The sequence below is a fragment of the Mesoplodon densirostris genome, chromosome 3 (assembly GCF_025265405.1).
Source record: "Mesoplodon densirostris isolate mMesDen1 chromosome 3, mMesDen1 primary haplotype, whole genome shotgun sequence".
Lineage (NCBI taxonomy): Eukaryota > Metazoa > Chordata > Mammalia > Artiodactyla > Ziphiidae > Mesoplodon > Mesoplodon densirostris.
The window spans coordinates 9,011,339-9,033,771 of NC_082663.1; the positions used below are offsets into that span (position 1 = coordinate 9,011,339).

General features: G+C 41.3%; 1 protein-coding gene across 3 annotated transcripts in view; it reads left to right on the forward strand.

Annotated features, from left to right (window-relative positions):
- Positions 1-22,433, forward strand: part of MARCHF6 (membrane associated ring-CH-type finger 6) — a 78,104-nt gene that overhangs the window by 48,809 nt on the left and 6,862 nt on the right. For 2 of the 3 annotated variants that reach the window (XM_060092726.1, XM_060092725.1), the window contains exons 16-24: positions 1,235-1,354; positions 2,107-2,207; positions 4,637-4,774; positions 6,100-6,304; positions 8,198-8,267; positions 11,655-11,851; positions 13,485-13,619; positions 19,195-19,284; positions 21,489-21,621. In XM_060092726.1, coding sequence (XP_059948709.1) covers positions 1,235-1,354; positions 2,107-2,207; positions 4,637-4,774; positions 6,100-6,304; positions 8,198-8,267; positions 11,655-11,851; positions 13,485-13,619; positions 19,195-19,284; positions 21,489-21,621 — 1,189 coding nt within the window. The remainder of the gene's footprint in view (positions 1-1,234; positions 1,355-2,106; positions 2,208-4,636; positions 4,775-6,099; positions 6,305-8,197; positions 8,268-11,654; positions 11,852-13,484; positions 13,620-19,194; positions 19,285-21,488; positions 21,622-22,433) is intronic. The other variant, XM_060092727.1, reaches the window with a different exon arrangement.

Here is a 22,433-nt window from a genome sequence, read left to right on the forward strand (position 1 = left end):
TGAATCATACAGTATAAGTTCAGTAAATTCTGTTTGCAAACAAAGCTTGTATCCTTGTTTTGAAATTAGTGATTGAGACTACATTAATAATGTGTTTTTTAAATTGTAATTATACCTGACCTCTAAATTGCATTGTTCAGTGATTAAGTATTTTATACTGAATTTTTTCATTTTATCAATGTGGTGGTTTTTTGTTGATACAGAATCCTAGTATTTTAGAGTTAGATTGAACCTTAAAGCTCACATATAATAACCCCTTTGTTTGGAAGGTGGAGAAGTAGAATTTGAGCAGATGAGATGCTTTTTATACAGGGTAGCTCAGTGAGTGAGCCACCCAGAACTAATCCCCAGACCCATTCATTGCCCATCGCCCATAGCCTCTAGGGTTGATGCTTCCTACTGAGCAAGGGGAAAAGATGTCGATGGTAAAATGAAGATACTGAGAAACTGAAGGTTGTTTAATGAATATAACTCTTTTCAGGAAGTGTGAGACTGAAATCACATCTTCCGTTTAGGACACTTATAAATTGTAACCTAATCCTTTCCAGATTATACAATATAGTGATGATTTTTATAAAAATACTTACTTTTCGAGACTTCCCTGGCAGTCCAGTGGTTGAGACTCTGTGCCGCCACTGCAGGAGGCATAGGTTCGATCCCTGATGAGGGAACTAAGATCCCTCTTGCCCACGTGGCGAGGCCAAAAAACCAAACAAAACTTATTTTTCATCTTGGAGACTTAGATTTCTTGACAAATTGTACTTAAATTTTTCCACTGAATGATTAAAAGCATCAAAGGACATCAAACACAGGATAGTTTTTTTTTTTTTTTTTTTTGCGGTATGCGGGCCTCTCACTGTTGTGGCCTCCCCCGTTGCGGAGCACAGGCTCCGGACGCGCAGGCTCCGGACGCGCAGGCTCAGCGGCCATGGCTCACGGGCCCAGCCGCTCCGCGGCATATGGGATCCTCCCAGACCGGGGCACGAACCCGTATCCCCTGCATCGGCAGGCGGACTCTCAACCACTTGCGCCACCAGGGAGGCCCCGGGATAGTTTTAATAAAGATTCTGATTTAGGAACTTCTTTTCCCAGGAAAACTGTATGAATTTTCTAGGGCCCATTTTATAAGATGCCAAAATAATTTTAAGAGCTTATTTCTCTATTAATGTTTTAGCTCGTATATAGAGCCTGAAGACATTGGTAAGTATTTATAGCATTTAAAATATATTTGCAGGTACTTCGACCTGGTGTCTTATGGTTTCTAAGGAATTTGAATGATCCAGATTTTAATCCAGTACAAGAAATGATTCACTTGCCTATTTATAGGCATCTCCGAAGATTTATTTTGTCAGTGGTAAGCATACTTTTTTTGTTTTTGAAGTAAAATGGGCTACCCTTTAGATTTTTTTTTTTTTTTTTTTGGTCAGGAGGACTGGTAGAGTGGATTGAATTAAGTTTATCTAAGCCTGTAGAAGTTGGTTATCAGATAGCTGTTTTATTGGTTACTTTGATGAAAACAAAATGTAATAAACAAAAATGCCTTTTGGTTCTTTAGTAGTATAATTGATTGCCAAATTATGGGTCTCTGAATTACATTTAATTTGCATTGAAGCAATGGAGACTTGTTAATAGCTTCTAAATTAAACTCTTAACAGAAGCAACTCAAAGTTACTTCCCTGCCTGGAAGAAGAAATTACCTAGTTAAATCTAAGTTTTTCCAAGATAAACTTCTAAAAGCAGTGATGTGTGTTCTTTGGAAACTTTTGTAGTCATTAGTGTGAGTCATGTCTTATTGTTACAGGTGGTTTATTAAGATGCAGGCAATTTTGATCCTTCAGTATGAGTTTCTAGCTCTCTTTTCACATACCATGCAGTGATTATCCTTTGTGGCTCCTGTTTGAGCCTTCGTGTCCTAGAGAGAGAGGAGCAGCTGTCCCAGGTATGCAGTCTCCACATAGAGTAAGCCAAGTAGTGCTGAATGAGAACACTCAGCAGCCTGGGCGCATATAGACTTGGATTGTGTGTTGGATGTGTACGTCCAGAAGTCTGCCTGTCTCTCAGACTTACAGTGATTACAGTGGTCCCCTGCCCTTTTTCTTGCTGCAGATTGTCTTTGGCTCCATTGTACTCCTGATGCTTTGGCTACCTATACGGATAATTAAGAGTCTGCTGCCTAATTTTCTTCCATACAATGTCATGCTCTATAGGTAAGTTGTTGAAATTCGGAAGCTTTACTAATTTAACTCTGGTAGGGATTTGATATTCAGAGTACATTTATTTAAAACATGCATTTCTTACAGATATTAGAAATCATCTGATAACTAAATTTTACCATGTTCTAAATCACATAAATGTTAGTTTAGCAGTTACATGTTCCAAAGAAGGACTGACTTTTCTGCAAATGAAGTGTGCCTTTGTTTAGCATTGAAATGTTTAACATTCCTAATGAGAGATACCTGGTAGCATCATCTTTGTGTGAAAAGCACATCATAAGTAATGTAGCCATAGATATACATTTAATTGTAGATTAAAATAGGCTATATGGCTTATAAATGGAAAATCTTTTTTTGATTTAAAGACTTAAGTAACCTGGAAACCTAGTCTCCACCATTCCTCCTATAATCTCTTTTTCAGTGATTTGCCTCATCCCTTCCGTCACCTAAATATGCCAGGCAAATTGGATTTCTTCCTCAAATTTACTTGTAATTAGTCTTTAAATCTTGTCAGTTCTAATTCTTTTTACAGTCTCTTGTCTAAGTCAACATGATTTACCACTTAATACCTTAGTTTAGGCCTTCCTGTTTTTTTCCCATTTATAATCCATCCTTAACACACCTGCCTCTTCCTCCGTAATGTACACGATAATACCTGGGTCATTTAGAATGACATCCAAGGCTCGGCATCTCATACTGCCTCTCGAGCATCTTGTCCAGCGTTGTCTGACGTGAGTTCTCCTCTCCAGCCACGCTCAGCCTCCATTGAGCCTCCCCATAAATGCCTAGCTGCTCCTGGTCTTTCCCTCTCTCTTTGGAATGACCTTCTTCCCCGTGTTTGCCTGGCATGCTTCTGCTGTCTTTCGTCAAAATCCAAACCGAGGTTTTATTCTGAGTTTTTCCCTACCTAGAGAAAGTCGGTTCTCTCTCCTTATATATTTGGATCGTCACAGTGAGAACCAGGAAGCACAGTTTCTGGCTTTATATATTGTTGGAGTAGACCCATTTTTTGGTAGTTCTTTATACCTAGAATTTTAGCTGAGTTTTTGTAACAGTGTTTAGTCTGTTCTTCCATTCAGCAAAATTGAGGGCCCATTATATAACAGGTTCTTTTCTATGTACAAGGGATGTAACAGTGAACAAAACAATCAAGAAAAATCTGTGCCCTTGTGGAGCTTATATTTCAGTTGGGGAGACAGCCAATAAAATAGATAAAATACATAATATGTCAAAGGGTCATAAGTGCTATGGGAAAAAACGAAGCAAGGAAGTGATTAGTGAGGACCTGAGGAGGTGACAGGTGAGGAAGGCCCTGAAGGAGGAGGGCATGAGGGAGTGAGCTGTGTGAAGCCCTGAAGGCAGAGTGTCCTTGCAGGGGAGGCGGGCACATGCAGTGGCCTGAGGTCTGTTTGAGGAGCAGCAGGGAGACCAGTTTGGCTGCAGTAAAAGGAGGAGAGTAGTTGGCTGTGAGGTCAGAGCAGTCATGGAAAGCCAGGTCCTAGAGAGCCTTGTAAACCATTGTAAGTAAGCATTTTGGCTTTAACTTGAGTGATTTGGGGGGTTCTTGGAAAGGTTGAGCAGAGGAGTGGTCTGACAGAGGTTTCACAGGGATCACTCTGGAGGCTGTGACAAGAGCCAGGGTTGGGATGGCCAGGGCCGGAGCAGGAGGGCAGCTAGGGGTGATGCCGTGATCCCCGTGGGAGACGAGGGTGGCTGAGAGGGAGGAAGTGGCAGTGGAGGTCATGAGATGTGGTTAGATTCTGGGTATTAGGGTACAGTCAGTAGGATTCTCTGGCTTGTTTGAATGTCGGGTGAAGAAAGGCAGTCAAGGATCTCAGTATCTGTCCTGAGCACCTGGAAGGATGGAGTTGCCATTTACTAGGATGAGGAAGGTAGTGGAAGAGCAGGATTTAAAGGGAAGAGTGGGAATTGGATATTGAACACGATCAACTTAAGATGTCTCGTGTGTGCTGGGAGACGTTGAGTTGGCACTTGGGATGTATAAGTTAGGAATTAGGGAAGGTGTCTGAGCAGCATATAGAAATTTACAGAAAGGCGCTGTTTGAAGCCACAGGAGGTCGCATTCAGCGTGTCTTGGAAAGGTGTTCACGGAGAAAGTGTTCTGAGGAGCATGAGCGACCAGGTGTGTGATAGCTACTAAGACAGCATGCGAGGCGAGGACCAGGACCTGGCCGTCACCTTGACACCACCAAGGTCATGCAGCCCTTGTTGGGAGCAGTTCTGGTGATGTTTGAGGGATGTTCCTTGTTCTTCAAGGAAGAATGGAGATGAGGTGATAAAGACACTGAGTTCATGTGACTCTTCAAGGAGTTTTGCTGTCATTCCATTAAATGTCTAATATGATACAGTTATAAGGGAAAATCGAATTCACATCGTAAATTATGGCTTTTCGTAACTCTCAGTGATGCTCCAGTGAGTGAACTGTCCCTTGAGCTGCTTCTGCTTCAAGTTGTCTTACCAGCGTTACTTGAACAGGGACACACGCGGCAGTGGCTGAAGGGACTGGTGCGAGCGTGGACTGTTACTGCTGGATACTTGCTGTAAGTACAGGCAGGTGACTCGTACGTGTGTCATTTGTCTCAGTTTAATAACCTTTCTGAAAAAGTATGCCCTGCTCAGGAAAAGTTAGTTTTAATAAGAGACAATTTAGTGTTATCTGCAGGTGTATTGTTTAAAGCTTATTAAAGTTTTAAATTTTTCTGATTTTTCTAATCATTGTGTATCCTTTTATGGAGAAATGTGTACATGTTTTTTACCCTCTCACAGAGGGTTGCTGCTGGCCCAGGTTCTTTCATTTCATTACACAGGGTAAAAAATAAAATACTTCTCAGTGCATTAAAAACAAACCAACTTACCCTTATTTTAGAAATCCTAACCTGATAAGTGAGCTCTTCTCAGATTTGGTTTCTCAGTCATTTAGTCAGCATGATGCATTTATGTTTTTTCAAGCTTCATATATTATATACTTATTTAGAAGTTTAATCTCGGTAGTTTAAACATTTTTTCAGAAAATATGTGGCATCCTGTAGATACCTTAATGTGAAGTATAGGCATACTTTCTTTTATTGTGCTTCACAGATACTGTATTTTTTACAAATTGAAGGTTTGTGGCAACCTTGCATTGTCAGATAATTGTTAGCATTTTTTAGCAATAAAGTATTTTTAAATTAAGGCATATACCTTGTTTTTAAAGACATAATGCTACTGCACACTTAATAGATGACAGTATAGTATAAACATGACTTTTGTATGCACTCGGAAACCACAAAACTTGATTGCTTTACTGCAATACTCGCTTTATTGCAGTGGTCTGCAACTAGACCCACAGTATCTCCACGGGATGCCTGTATGCATTTGGTTGTATTTGAACATTCATCCTTCTCTAACAGCTCAGTGCCCTACCGTGAGCCCCCTCCTTCCCCCCCATCTCATTTGTGCCTTAACTGATTTGTGGCTTGATGTTTTAGTCGAGCTGCATGTTACAGTAGACACAGTAGTCATCTACAGAGAGAAAAAGGAGTTGATAGTTTTTTCCCTAAAATTCTTCACATAGAGTATCTTGGGCATTGCACACTTTTTTTTTTTCTTTTTCTTTTTCAGTTACTGATTCTTCTCAGATACTGGCTGAAGAACACATAAACTAGATTGAATGGGCATTCTGTCTGTTAATGAACTTTATGTTTGGGAAGGTCTAATTTGAAGCACGCAGCAACCTTTAGGGCTGATGGAGATAATAGTTGTGCTATGCATAGATCCCACTCGTACAGTTTCTCCCCTAAGTATAAGTATCAAGAAAGGAAGTCTCGCGTCTGCTGTTTTATTCTGATCTGAGGTGAGCATGTTCACTGATGCCATGTTTACACAGGGATCTTCATTCCTATTTGTTGGGAGACCAGGAGGACAACGAGAACAGTGCAAACCAGCAGGCTAACAATAACCAGCACGCTCGAAACAACAACGCCCTCCCCGTGGTGGGGGAAGGCCTGCATGCGGCCCACCAAGCCATCCTCCAGCAGGGCGGGCCTGTTGGCTTCCAGCCTTACCGCCGGCCCCCGCATTTCCCACTCAGGGTAGGTGCTGCCCCGACTTAGCAGGGGTCGAGCTTTCCAACGTCTGTTGAGGAGTTTTTCTGCTGTTATCGGCGCTGTTAGTATATGATCCTCTGTGTAGACGCATCTTGCAGTCTCCTGACAAGAACCCACATTTCAGGCCTCTCATTCTGCAACGCATAATATATGTAAATGTCGGATAAGCTGATCGAATTTTAGATGTGAGCCGTGGAGTTGGGGGTCCATGTGCTGTTGGTCCCTGCTGTTGGAAAGGAACAAGATAGAAGACCCTAGATCAAATGAGAAGTTGCCATTCCTGATTCATTTCACCTGTGTGTCAGGAACTGGAGGGGGCCTTTTAGTGTTTACCTCTCTTTAATCCTTGGAGTATTAATCCCAGTGCTTCAAGGTCTGAGTAATAATCTCTTGTTTACATCTGATCAAACTGAAGACCAGATTGGTTAAGGAAGTACCTGGCTCAGCAAGACTTACCCCCAAACTCCACCAAAACTGTTCCTGTCAAGGGTCACTAGTGACCTTCATGGGGTTAGATTCAATGGCCAGGTGTTAGTCCTCACCCCACTTACTATATTAGTAGCATGTCATATGATTGCTCACTTCTTGCTCCGCAAAACACGTTTTTGAAAGTTGTTCAGGAAGCTTTATGGAGGAGTTGATACCTTTAAGTCTTTAAAGTTTGGGGTCAGGCAGATTAAAAAATGGGAACTGGGAAGGGCATTCCAGGCCTGTGTCAGGACAAGAGGCAGGTTAGCCATGGTAGGTATGGAACTGCAGGGAGGTGAATGTGTGGAGTAGGGGGTGGGAGGTGCAGGCGAGCTGCAGGAGCTGGGGAGGGCGCTGTCAGAGATGGGGGTGGAGCTGTGAGACTTGAGGCTTTCGGATTGACAAAAGGTATTTTCTAAGCAGAAGGTACTTCTGGCCTAGCTTAGAGAGAGAATCACTAAGGGGTTTCTCAGGCGGCGAATGCTGACCAAGGCTCCAGCCCCCTCTTGGAGTGTTATCGTCAGTGCTTTCCAGTCTTCCTGCTGGAGCTCTGCCCTTTGGGCTTAGTCAGGTCAAGGCAAGCAGCACTTTGTCTTTCTGTCCAGGGTAGCCACTTCCCTCTTGTCTCAGTGTATTTCCTTTTTATCTGCACTTCTCAGTCTAGCAGCCACCAGCTCTAGCTACAACGGCTGTTTACTTTTAAACTTAATTAAAAATAAATACAGTTTGTAAATCTGTGGGGTGATGGATGTGTTAATCACCTTGATGGTGGAATCCCTTCACGGTGTTTACATGTATCAAATCACATTGAACACTTTACATGTATTTCAGTTTATTGGTCGTTTATACCTCAGTGAGACTGAACAAAGACGCGAAGGCCCATTCCCTGTAGACAACACGCACGCTCAAAGTAAACCGACTTTAAACCTCGTTTCCTCGTTCACGGTGACCCCAGGTCACTTGTGCCGGTGGCTCCTGCGTCGGGCAGCGCAGGAGTGGACATGTCCATTAGCACGGAAAGTTCTAATTGGATAGGGAGTAAGCTTTCCTTTCATGAGAAGTTGTTTTTGAGAATGTGATAAAAATAAGCAAATATTGTTAGTTTTAATTAATAGGGAAATTTGAAGCTGATTACGTTTTACTTTTGTGCCCTCTGATTGAAAATATATTGGTACTTGCTGATGTATCTGATGATACGAAAGTGGGCACGGTTTCCTTTCGGCCAAAATTATAGTTAATATTACCTAAAATGAAAATTTCCTTTTTATGTGAAATGGAAGGAATCCTTGAAATACAAATATAGGCAGATCATTTTTACTGGGAGAATAGTGTTGATTCTTTGAGGGGTGTCATAAAATGCATTGAGCACAGATGAATCCTGTTGACGCACGGCTGTGTTTTGCCTTCCAGATATTTTTGTTGATTGTCTTCATGTGTATAACCTTGCTGATCGCCAGCCTCATCTGCCTTACTCTACCAGGTACGAGGTTATCCTAGCTCTCGGCTAATGACATCGTGAAAAGGTGCTTTGTTTTAAAAGGGTATGTCTTGCTGACACGTGATCTTTCATCACACATAAACTTGAAGTAGTTATCCCCTCATTTTTATTGACTATGGGATACTGTTCTGTCTAGGGCTCTACACTTCATTGGACTCGTTTGTGTTGGAGCAGAGGGGGACAGAGTCAGTATACAATTTATGATTCATTTTTGGGAGTGAAGTACTTGTGGTCACTCACTGTATAGAGACATGTTCTTACCGCAGTCTGGGTCCTCAAAAAGTCATCTGTTGTCTGGGATTTGCTTCATAGCGTTCTGGGGGTGGGGAAGTAGGCAAAACTATAGAAGTGTGTTAAGATTGGCTATGAATTGATAATTTTTGAAACTGGGTGATTGAGTACAAAGGATTTTATTATAGGATTTTCTCTGCTTGGGTATATGTTGAAATTTTTCATGAACTTTTTTTTTATAAAAAATTTTTCAGCATTTTAAAATAAAAATGTATGCATTTAAAAAAAACTCATCTGGGTGGCTTAAGTCATTTTTTTCAAGCCAGTGTTTTGATGTTAATTATGTTTGCCTTCATTATGTAATTATCTTTCCAGTCCACTGCATGCTGTTGTTAGAGACCTTTATGAAGCCAGGCTGTTTCCCTTTATCACCTGTATCATAGTATCATTAGTATCATAGTATCATTAGTATCATAAATACTATCATAAATAGTATGATAAATACTATCATAAATACTGTCATAAATACTATCATAAATAATAGTATCATAAATACTATCATTAGTATCGTAAATACTAATCGCTAAATTTCAGCTAAACAGGGTTTCTTCATCTAACAAGTAAGAAGCTGTCGATGAATATAGTAGTTTGTCATCTTCTGCAGAGGTCAGGGGTAAATGGGGGTGGAGTCCAAAGCCAGTGACAAAGTGTCAGAAACAGCTTGCTGCCCCCCCATCCTCCTAGTTAGTGTTTATAGCAAGCCAGAAGATTCTCAATCATACCGATATGTGTTAGCCACTTAAATAATCATTAAGTGGAAGATAATTTTCAGGTCTTATCAAGCCTGTACATGCTATGGAGTTAGTGTCTTGATTATAGCACTAACTCAGTATAACTTTATAAATCAAATTTGTATTAAATACTTGAGTTTTCCCATGAGGGCTAAGGCTGGGGAAGAGCAGCTAGTTAATTTCAAGTGAGGTTTCTTAAAAAAAAATTTTTCTAATTCGTAAGAGTTGTGATTCACCTTAAACTGGTAAAAATAAAGTTGTTTTGTTTTTCACTCTTTCTGCACAATGATTTTTGACCGTGAGAACTTTGCTCTTAAGTTCACTACTCAGACCTCAGCTGTTAAAAAGACAAAGTCTAGTTAACCATTGGGTGCAGTGTAGTAAACATATTGTTGAGAAAACTCAGTTTTTGAACTTTGGACAGCTTTACATTTGTGCTTTTTATGATCCATTTTCATGTTTTTATCAGAAATATTAAAAAGTTAACAAAAGAGGGAAACCTAGTTTTTAGTGCTTGAATTTGGCAATACAGGTACATTAATTTCATTAAAGATTGTTAAGTAAATATTTCCCTGTTAATCCAGTCCCACCATCTAGTGGAAGGAATGCAGTTATGTTTAATCATAGAAATGCTTTTGTCATAGTACATATTTAAGGTGGTGAGGATGCTGTTTTCCCCATAGGTTACTTTCTTGTAGCTGCATTTTAGCTAATGTTAAGTTACTGCAAACTAGAAACTAGCCCTGACCTCTCAAAAACACTTTAGAAGTATGTGAAGTGCGGAATGAAAAGCAGCCTTTAAATTTTTTTTTTCTATTTTATTTTTGGCTGTGTTGCGTCGTCATTGCTGCACAGGCTTTTCATTGCGGTGGCCTCTTGTTGCAGAGCACGGGTTCCAGTAGTTGTGGCACATGGGCTCTAGAGCACAGGCTCAGTAGTTGTGGCTCACGGGCTTAGTTGCTCCATGGCATGTGGGATCTTCCCGGACCAGGGCTCGAACCCATGTCCCCTGCATTGGCAGGTGGATTTCCCAACCACTGTGCCACCAGGGAAGCCCTAAATTTTTTAAAACCAACCAAAAAAGAACAACAAAAAATCTTGGAGTAGAAATATGTATATACAGAATGCTAGACATTTTTACTGAATTATCAGTGGTATTTTTATATCTTTAACATGCACGTGTGTTTATTTCATGTAGATAAATACTTAACATGTATTTGTCTTCAAAAAATGAGTTATCTTCATATCCAAGCTGTCTGTGAGATGGCACAGAGGTGTGTAACGTTACCAGCTCTGTGGCCTGTAAACCTGACTGTTGGGTGGTTTAGCTTGACTGCAGGCAGTGTGGGTCCGCCATCAAGAGCATGAGCTCTGCCCTGTAGACAGGAGCTCACACTCAGCCTCCTCCCCTGTGTGACCTTCCTGGGCAAGGTTCTGTTGCTGAGCCTCGGTTTCTTAGTCTTCAGAGTGGAGGTCATTGCTGCTGGCAGGGTTGTTGGGAGGATTAATGAGAAAATGTATAGAACATGTTCAGCACAGCCACTGGTTCCTTGTAGACACTGAAAGGTAACAGATAAGTGCTGTATTAAGGAGAAGAAGACACTGGAAATGGGGTCTTCCTTTTCTCTCCAGCCTGATTAAGATAAGTAACCATGTAAAGAAAGTTACCATAGAAATGATCTTGCCTGATAGTTAGATTTTTGTGGGTACATTGTGGAGTTGATTTGTAATGACTCTTTGTGTGAGGCAATCCCTTAGACAACTTTCACATGTTTCCTAAGTTTCATTATATTTAGATCTTAATTTTTTTCCTAAGAAAAATTAGTGTGGTATTCTTTGTTAATGTGCCCACTTCTGATTAGTTTTCTATCTTAATGAATGACCCAATTGAAAGAAAGTTACTCTAAATTATTTGTAATGTTCCTAAATGTTAAAAGTATTGACAACACAAATAATAGAAAGTAAATTTTCCATTTTTGGCGTATTATGTGCATAATGATTTCATTTGATGATACAGACAATAAAAATAACACCCCCCTCAAGTCGTTTCAGTCCCCAAAGAACAAGTAATTGGCCTGGCAAGTCAGAATGCATGTCACAGGAGAGCTCATCCCCGGTGACTTCCTGTGGTCTGGTTGTATCTTAGTCAAATAATTACATTCTTTTGAATTTGGGGGGTTTTGTTTTTATTTTGTTTGTTTGCTTTTAACAAAGACACTGTTATATCAAAATGTGATGTGTTTTTAATAATCACTTAAAATGACTGAAATTTTTGAAACTACTAGTAGTACAACATTGACGTCAAGATTAGAGTTCTCTTTACGTGACTCCGTTTCTCATGTATCAGCTTTTCTATTTTCAGTATTTGCTGGCCGTTGGTTAATGTCATTTTGGACGGGGACTGCCAAAATCCATGAGCTCTACACAGCTGCTTGTGGTCTCTATGTTTGCTGGCTAACCATCAGGGCGGTGACAGTGCTGGTGGCGTGGATGCCACAGGGACGCAGAGTGATCTTCCAGAAGGTTAAGGAGTGGTCCCTTATGGTAGGTTTTCCTAATAAAGACTGATCTTGTCTGACAGGGGTCGTGAATATTTTTCCAGTAATTTCTTTTAATCTTCTTTCACTTTTGTTTCTTCACTGTGTCGATAGAGTCAAGAGAGTTGATTTTTTTGAATTAGAAAGAGTGTTCCTTTAAGACAGTAGTTTTCTGGTTCATTCTGAGAAACATAGTCAGATGTATTGGAGGGTTAAAAGGAAATCATGCTATTAACTGATCCGGTAAGTCCCTTGAGTAATAAGATATCCTGTAGAATTTAAAATCAATTTGTTTAAGTAGAAATTTCCTTTAATGATACTTTTTCTAAAATCTGGTTGAAAAAAAAAATTTTAATACAAAATCTTGACTTCAGGATTAAGTCAGTGTTTTTCACATAAATGGGAGTCCTTTAATTATAGTCTGTTGTTATTCAAGAATGTCTTGGCTAGTGTGAAAGTGTAGTAAGTAATGGGAATTATTACTCTCAATAAAGAACTTAATTGTCACAAAGGTGAGGAAAAATTGTCACTGCAAGATGATTGTCCAGGTGTGGTAATTTACTGATTGATCATAACGTTGGCTATGACTGGTAAATATGTTTACGTCACTGCTTTATGCCTTTTCATCTGTATAATCAACTCTGGTATCTGAATTTATATCTTGATTTCACTGAAAGTTTAATAGGTATTTAATATTAGTGTTGAAAGAAAAACATAGGAGATTAATTGTATATTAAGAATGGAGGGAGTTGATTGTTCTGTAATCCATGAGATGAGACACTTACCTGTATTTAAAATACAGAAACTAGCTAGTACCACTTTTCATTTGATATTCTTCCATATCATATTGCCATGTAAAGAAGTAGGTACTGCGACTTAATGCACACCATTTTAATCTCTTGCTGTTGAAATGGATGTACTCACTGAGGCTACCTTAAGAAAAAGGGACATCAAGGCCACTTAAAAAACTGATTTCTTTGTCAGGATTTCATAGTGGCTCTTGAATGTTATCTCTTCTCTTTGTGTCTACTTCATTTTCATTTTGCCACTTTGTCCAAATTCTAGAGCTGTGTTAATAGAGTAGCCCTGTGGCTAATGGCTACCATACTGCACAACACAGATGTAGGACATTTCTGTCATCATAGTAAGTTCTGTTGGACTGTACTGTTCTCAGGGGAGCTAATTTGATCAACTTGGTTAATTACCTTAACTGGGGTTATGCAGAGCCCTTCAACTATACCAGTCCACTTCAGGGGTCACAGGTCAGCCTGTGGGTGGACCACCACTGGATCAGGGGCCTGGGACAACCAGTAGTTTTTCATGGACAAACAGAAACCTACTCCTGAGACTGAGGTTGAGAAAAGCAGCAAAGCCACCTGATTAATATATGTAATAAAACGAATTTCCTATAATTTTGTAGCAACAATGCATAGTAATTTCATGTTTTCGTTACAGCTTGAGTTTTTATAGTTACACATTCAGATTTCATTTAAACATGTAACATAAAATGTAAGTTGTTTAAGGTATATATTCGTTCTGTTAGGCATCAGGTCAAAGAAGAGTAAATTTCCACATGAGATAAAGAGCTTGGCTTAAAAGTCATAGAGTCTCTAATGACAAGGCTTTTCATTCCCTGATAGATAATGAAGACCGTGATAGTTGCGGTGCTGCTGGCTGGAGTCGTCCCACTTCTTCTGGGGCTTCTGTTTGAGCTGGTTATTGTTGCCCCCCTGAGGGTCCCTTTGGATCAGACTCCTCTTTTTTACCCATGGCAGGTAAGTGTGTGTCTTTTGCTCATGATATTTCTTTATGTATTTGGAATCAGAAAAATTCTTAATTGTTTAAAAGTGATTTTAAGCAGTTTGTTTAAGAAGACTCCTTAATTTTTTCTATTGTAGGAACTCTTATAAAATCGATTAGATAATGCATTTTAGCTTTTGAAATATGCAGGTTATTCAACACCTTTAAAATACCTTACTTTAGGGCCTCCCTGGTGGCGCAAGTGGTTGAGAGTCCGCCTGCCGATGCAGGGGATACGGGTTCGTGCCCCGGTCTGGGAGGATCCCATATGCCGCGGAGCGGCTGGGCCCGTGAGCCATGGCCGCTGAGCCTGCGCGTCCGGAGCCTGTGCTCCGCAACGGGGGAGGCCACAACAGTGAGAGGCCCGCATACCGCAAAAAAAAAAAAAAAAAAAAAAAAAAAAAATACCTTACTTTATAGGTTTAAAATGTCACTATAGGCTTCACCAGTGTTTAAAGATACAAACTAACGTGTTGAACTTTTCACTTTTAGTTAGGGTGAGATATCTTGCTCCTTTTGGCTTTGAGACTTGAAGCAATAACTTACCCTTTTGAAAAACTGCAGGATTTTTTCCCACAAAGTCACAGGCTTATTAAAAAGAGCATTCTGAGGGAACCTATGCAGGTCACAGCGAAGGCCTTAAAATGCTCACGGAAAAAGAAAGTTAACTTTTCTGTCATACTTAGAGCCTGAAGTTAACATCATAGATCTCAAGTTTTTAAGAGGTATTAGGGGAAAGAGCTAGGTATTGACTTCAGTCATTCAAAGGCTTTTCAGCCTTGTTTTAAAAATCTCCTTTTAGTAGATTATGATGAATTTTTCAGCAATGAAAATTATCCTCTACTTTCCAGATGAAGAACCCCCATAAGCTTCATCTCACAGCAGATATTTACTTGAATGCTTTAATGTACATCCAAACCCTGCACCGTATAACTGAGATGGAAATGAGGCTAATGCAGGAACTTCTTGGGGACCTTAAAGGCTGGTGGGAAAGACGGTGACTGTGCTGTGATCGGGGCAAGCACAAGAAGCGCAGCATCGTGTGGGAGAGGCATCTGCCCAGCTTGGGGGCTTCAGGTGCCGTCTTCTGCAGGAGATAATGTCTAGGACAGCACGATAGAGTGCAGAGGAGTGGGTGAGAAAGGAAGAAGTGTATTCCAGGAGGGAGCTCGTGGGCAGCCCTTGGAGTGAGGCAGAGTGTACTATACCGGGGACCTCCTCTCATCCGGTGTGCTCACAGGTTAGAGTCGGAGTGAAAGGGAGCAAGGAAGGGGAGTCGTGAAGCAGAGACGACGCCGTTCTGCAGGAGCTGCAGTGCAGTGTAGGCTAATCGCATCAGTGATTGAAGTAAGGCTATTTTTCACAGAATAGTGCCAGCAATAAAGGTAGAAGAATTGACAATTAATTAGGAAATTTACTGTTTTGCAATAATTAACAAAATAATTGATTCTAAGGATTGTCAGTGGATTCTGAACCCCTCAGGTGAAAGTGGATGGGTCTTTAGCTACTGTGCTGCGATAGCAAGTTACCTTGCAGCTCCAGCTTACTGGCATAAAACAACCATGTATTTTGTCCACAGAATCTGTGGATCAGATATTAAGACAGGGTATATTGGCTTGTGTCTGTTTCATGTTATCTGGAGTCTCATCTGGGAAGGCTCCGTGGCTGAGTGTGATTTGACAGCCTTATTAGCTGGCATCATTTGGAGACGTCATCACTCCTGTGTGAGGGTTGGTGCTGGTTATTGGTTGCACCTTATCTGGGCTATTGGCTGGAGCCCCTGGATGTACTTGAGCTTTTTTACAGCTTGGTAGCCTCCAGGCGCTTGGGCTTCTTACAAACAAGGCAGACGCTGTATCACTTTTTATGACCTCTTCTCAGAAGTCCTGCAGCGTTGCTCTTCACTACATTCTGCTGGGTATGAGCAAGTCACTGGTTGGCCTGGATTTAAGGGAAGGGGATGTAGACCCCTACCACTCCATGGGAGAAGGATTTGCAGTCGTGTTGTTATGCCACTACAATGCAGAAGTGGTTGTTTGCATGGTGACAGAATGTCACCTTACAGATTACTTGCTACCTCAAAGGGAAACACAACTTTATAGGGGAGGGGTCAGGCAGATGCTACCGTAACCCAGGTGGTCACTGCAGATGCGGCAAACAGATGGTATACGCCTCCTGAGGCTGTGCAGTACGAGGCACTGAAAAAGAGCAAAACAGCCCCGGAGGTCCAGGAGCTAGGCCTCCTGCTGAGTGTGAACAATTGACAGAGCATCAGCATCACACAAGGCCACTCTGTGACCATGATGGATCGAGACAGACTCAAGACCCCTCCATAATCATGTCTGAACGCAGGCAAAACATGAGTATTGTCCAAACCACAAAAATGCCCCAACGTGCCAGTACCCTGGCTGACGTGATTGGCTGCTCCTTTGTTTCCAACTACAGTTGGATTAGCCCCAGCCTGTCCCTTCTTCTGGGTAAGATTGATTACGATACCCAGTTATAGGTTACCTGTACTTTCTAAGTAGCATCTGGAATAGAGCAAAGCCCTGCTCCCTTAAATCCTCCCCAAGTCACCTCACACGAGCCAGGGAACTGTAACAACCCTTTTCTAACACTCTTATAAGGGCTCCAACTTCCCCACGCTGTCTGTTCTCCCTCACTGCATTGAGCAGTGACGCAGCTTGTTCACTCACACTTGTGTTCCTGGTGGTCTGGACAGTGCCCAACATTGTGACCTTGGAGAATTATTTGAAATTATTCAGTTTTAAGAATGCTTATATGTTATGACCCATCAGTTTTCACTTTTCAGAATATCCTGCAAAGAAACATTTACATGTGTGCAGGAGACATGAACAGGGTTGTTCTGCTGTTATATAATTTTTTACCATGTCAAAAAATTAGAAGCAACCCAGATGTCCATCAATAGAGAATGACTAAATAAAATGTGATATATCTTTGCTTTTGAATCCAGTGCTGCAGTTAAAAAGAAGGAAGTAGAGCTGTGTGTTTCTTTGCTTGTTTGTATTTTTGTTTTGCTATATGTTTTGATATAGATAGCTCTCAGACGTGTTTTTTTGTTTGTTTGTTTGTTTGTTTCTTTTTTTTTTTTTTTTTTTGCGGTACGCGGGGCCTCTCACTGTTGTGGCCTCTCCCGTTGCGGAGCACAGGCTCTGGACGCGCAGGCTCAGCGGCCATGGCTCACCAGCCCAGCCGCTCCGCGGCATGTGGGATCTTCCTGGACCAGGGCACGAACCCGTGTCCCCTGCATCGGCAGGCAGACTCTCAACCACTGTGCCACCAGGGAAGCCCTGACGTGTTTTTGAGTAGGGGAAAAGCACAAGTTGCAAACAGAGTGTGCAGCATGGTATCCTTAATATTCTGGATAAAATCCCAAAGTTTGAGAGAACAGCTTGCTTTTTGTCCATCCCTGACTCCAAGCTGCTTGCCTTTCCTGCGTCAAGTGACTACAGACCTATGGGAGGCTGGACTCTTTTTTAATTCTAGCAGAGGAGCTAGTGTGGTATGTCTTTTTTTGTGGGAAAGGACTGGAAAGCAGTGGATCCTGAAAGAGCTGGAACCTCAGTGATCTGTGGACCTCCTCAGGTGAACATTAACCTCACTTGGGTACCTTCTGGACTCGCAGAGGCCAAGAGAAAGCGAGTTGTTGGGTTGAATCTTCCCTGCTTATGAGCCTGGAAGGATAGAGAAAAAGCAAGGAGGATTTCTCCATGTTCTTATTTGGGAATTGTTGGCTTGCTATCCCAGAGGTCTGACAGGCTAAAGATCCTTTTGCAGCCCTTTAGAATATTCTCAATCTGAGCCTCTGAACCACATTGAGTCAACAGAGAAAAATAACACGTTTTATGTAAGGGGGGCCCAGCAGCCACAGAAAGGAACGCCAGGCAGAGCCATCAGAACACATGCCCGGTGACGGAGAACTGCTTGCAGAGCCGTGAGCATTCAAATAGAAGAATAAAAACACAGGGGTATGTGGGCATGCACGCACAACAGCAGCCATAAAACAGAGTGAAATCGTCATGATGTTACATAGCGTGGATTTCAAACAAATTCAGTAAATGAATTAAAGATGTGGCTAGTCAGATTGGAGGCCTGGAAGACTGATGCACAGAGCAAAACTGAAGAATAGGAAATTGAGGGGAGAGGAAGAGTCTTGGAGGATACACCCAGGAGACTTAATATGGCCATAATAAGGGTTCTACAATGCAAAAATATGAAGTAACATTGAAACAAAAATAGGAGACAACATTGAAACAAAAATAGACATTTTTAACTGAATTGAAGAAAGAACTGATCTGTAGGTTGAAGGACCTCATCAGGTTTGGTGAAAAGAAAATTGATGAGAAAAACGCATTTGGGCACATCTTGGTAAAATTTCTGAATTAAATCACAAGCTTCAAAAAAAAAGCATACTGGCAGTGGACTTTATAGCACTGAAACCATAAGGCAGAAGGGCATTTAGAGACCACTGAGATAAAAGGGACAAAACCCAGCCTTCCTATACCTAGAAAAAATGTCATTCACCCATTCGTCTGTCAGGATGAAGAGTGATATTTGAGGTTATGCAAGAATTCAGTGCATGCATCAGCCTCCCACCCTATTTGAAGATGTTTTGGAAGACCAACCAACCAAACCAGAAAATCGGAACAGAACAGTATGAGCAAAATCCATATAAAACTGATACTACATATTTCCTATGGGACATACATGTATAGACATAGATTGGTACATAAGGAAACAAACTTGGAAGGTACATACCAAATGTTAGCAGTGGTTATTGCTGGGGAGGGATCAGGATTTGGGCTGGTGGTCACAGAGGACTCCAGCCTTCTCTGGAAAGGTTTCAGTTTAATGTAAGAATAGATTTAAATGTTACTTGATATTTTTAAAACATACATGTATATATATATTTTTAAGATAAACAGAACAGGTTATGAAGGACGCTGTGTGCTGTGTGCAGGGTTGTAAGCAGGGAGGTCTCAAATGATCTGACTTGCACTTTAAGAGATCACTTGGGCAGTGGGAGTGGTGATCCCTTGGCCGCCTGGTGGATAGTGGGGTGGGCAGGCCAGGGGCACAGCGGGGAGCTTGGTGTGACTGGGGAGGTCCTAGTAACAGCTCAGCAGAACTGCGAGCGCACCCGCTGGAAGCGCTCTGAGCCTTCAGGAGCCCAACCGGGAAAGCAGCCCAAGGATGATTTGATGAAGTAAAATCAGGGCACTGTTTTATTTATTTGCTTGTTCAGATGTCCATTAAACACTTTTCTTAGTTCTCTTGGGAAAATAATGTAGATTTTTTTTTTTTTTTTTTTTTTTTGAAAGACACAAGAATGAGTTTTGATAGAAACACTGAACTTGAGCTGCTGGGGGAAAAATTCCCTGGATTTTCCAGCATATTTATTCTTCTGTAAAATTGTTACTAATCCAACAGAATTTTTGTTTTGAAGTTAATAATGCAAGAAATAGCCTCTGTGCTGGGTTTATTGCTAAAAACAAACAAAAATCTGTTAAATGATTTTTATTATCCTAGGACTGGGCACTTGGAGTCCTGCATGCCAAAATCATTGCAGCTATAACATTGATGGGTCCTCAGTGGTGGCTGAAAACTGTAATTGAGCAGGTAAGCGAGTTCGGCTTATGGGACTCTTTATTTTCCACGTTCCCACTTTTCTAAGTTTTATACATTTTCTTTAATGAGCATATGTAACTTTTTTTTTTTAAGGAGAAAGTCAGTTTACTCTTATCACCATGAATTTTCATCAGCTACTCTTAACACTTCCCTTATCTGAAAGTTAACCAGTATCTTAAAGTACCTAGAACCCTGACTAAAGTAAAGGCAAAATTTAGCATATGTGCTGTTTTTTTAGAGCAGGAGTTCTGATGAAGGCTTGGTAGTCAGTTTTGTAAGCCTGTAGTAAGGAAAAGAGCTTATTGTTCAAGGCAATAAATAAAGAAAATGTCAGGAAAAAATAGATTTAGAAAAGCAGAGCTCTTTGGGAATATTTTAGCTACGTAACACCTAAGGCAGTTTTGTGTTGTGGAGCTATCACATAATTTGGTCACTGAGGTGATAACCTTGAAAAAAATAGATGGTACTTCTGTACTTTGATAATAAGGCTAGGAAGTAGGATAATTCATTTTAGGAAGATTTCTTCCAAAGTAACCAACATAGTAGACTTCGGTCCTTATTTCTTTTAAGTTTTAGTTACCTAACGAATGGACGTACGGACAACCCTCTTGTCCTTAGGGCAGCATCAAATTAATAAGGTGTTACAGTTTTGTAGCACTGAAGGTATACCTCCTTGATGTACAGGAAGTAAAGACAGTAGTTCTCAGCCCAGTACGCACAGGAAACTCATCCAAAAATTTCTGTACCTGGAGATTTGTGAGGGTGGGGAGAGCCAGGGAGTTGGTGTGTGTTTGCATGCATCTCTCAAGTGCGGGCTGATTCTGAAGTGAGATGGATTGCGGGCTGCGTGGCAGCATGTCCATGCCCGATAGGAGTACAGAGCCGTCCACTCCAGAGTTTCCAGGTAAGACTCTGACCCTTGTGGAGAATAAGCGTGTGGTTACAGCTGGGGGCTGTGAAACACTGTTGACCTCTATAATATTTTGCTCTCTGATGCGTTCTTTCTCATACACGTGTCTAAGTTTAAGTAAAATGATTGACAAACACCGGGATGCCTTGCTGCATTAATTTAAATGCATTCGGGTTAAAAGGGTTTGGGGGGGTCAGAAGGGGACCTGTGGAGCAGTAAGCCTGTTTGTCATTCACCTTGAAATTTCTGGCCCACTTCCGAGGGACCCGGGGATTGGAGTTGCACCACACTGTGTGACTGTGGGCCAGGAGAGGTTGAAGTGCTGGGGGAAAAACACAAACAACGCTCTGCTGTTTCGTCCCCTTCTGTATACCATCTTTATTTTCCATTATTCCCAAGATTTCCCCACTTCCATCCATTCTTTCCTCTGCAGTACTATCCCGTAGAATTTCCTAGATGAGATGAAATATTTTATTTTTTTTATTTTTTTTATTTTTTATTTTTTATTTTTTTTGCGGTATGCGGGCCTCTCACTGTTGTGGCCTCCCCCGTTGCGGAGCACAGGCTCCGGACGCGCAGGCTCCGGACGCGCAGGCTCAGCGGCCATGGCTCACGGGCCCAGCCGCTCCGCGGCATATGGGATCCTTCCCAGACCGGGGCACGAACCCGTATCCCCTGCATCGGCAGGCGGACTCTCAACCACTTGCGCCACCAGGGAGGCCCCGAGATGAAATATTTTAGAAATTCTTGAATTAAAAAAAAAAATTCACTGTAGAGTTCTTTCATACTAAATTGTTCCATTAAATACCTTTCGATTTGTTGAAATGTGATTTATACAGGCTTTTTAGAAACATGCTTCCTGTTTATAAGGTTTTCTTATAGTCAGATAAAATGAATGCAATCTTGAGTAGTAACACAGGTCACTCTTACACAATTTATGTATGAAGTTACTTCAAGTTACATAGTCTTCAACTAATATTATTGGATGCCGTCTGGTATCGTATAGCACAAGGCTAGTGTAATTATTAGCATCTTATTATTTTATCTCTTAGCAGAGTTAACTGCAAAGTGTAAGGAAGTAAATGCACTTCTTTAAAAACTTGTGGACACCATACTTATGTTTTTGTGTTCCAGAATTTGCCTTGACTTCTGAAAAAATAGCAAGTTTGAATCTTTTGGGCTGGTAGATCCAGCTCCCTGTGCTTGAATTCAGCAGAGATTGCTCTGTTAACCTGGAGGAATTTGTCTTGTATCCTTACTCTCATTTTTTACCCCTATGTTTCAGGTTTACGCAAATGGCATCCGGAACATTGACCTTCAGTATATCATTCGGAAACTGGCAGCACCAGTGATCTCTGTGCTCTTGCTTTCCCTTTGTGTACCTTATGTCATCGCGTCCGGCGTCGTTCCTTTACTTGGTGGGTAATGCTGGCTGAGAGCTTGAGAGAGCACCTTTATTCACATCATTCCATTCTTGTCACTTATGGTATCAGAGGTTGCCTGGCTCCAAATGCTTTATTGTAAATATAAATCCAGCTAAAACAATGATTTTAAAAGACTGTTTTTCTTAGATTTCACTAGTTAGGGCAAGACGAGGATCATAAAACACTTTGGTACAGTTTTTTCCCCTAGGCAGGTGAGAAAGTATTGACACCTAAAAAACGTCCTTTAGCATAAAAGAAAAACCAAAGAGGAGATGCTAATTTGTGCCACTTTAACATCTAGACATTATCAGCTATGTACTGAAGAATCCTCACACGACCTTAAAGCCAGCAATATGTTCAAAATTATAAGCACAAAGTTTTCCCCTCCAAATCTTTTGCTTCTATTGAATTCCCTCTGTCACTTACTAGCATTATCATCCAACAAGGTGTATAAGTCAGAAACCTTGAAGGTCACCCGTGTCACCTGAGGCTCTCTGCTCTTCATACTCAGCTGGGTTCCAGGTCCCTCTGATCTGACCTCTGGAACCCATTCTCTCATCTTTGGAGCCCTTGCCCGCAGCTCACGTTGAGGTGAACATCAGCTCTCACCTTAACCTCAACCTCAGCAGCCTCTTGTCTGGTTTCCTTGCTTTGAACTCTCCATCGCTAATTCATTCTCCACACTGCGGCCACGATGACCTTTCAGAAGAATAAATCTCAGTCACACCTTTTTGGTGGACATCCTTTTGTTGGTTCCTCTGTGCCTTTAGAACACAGTCCAGCTCCTCGGAGTGGTTCACAAGGCT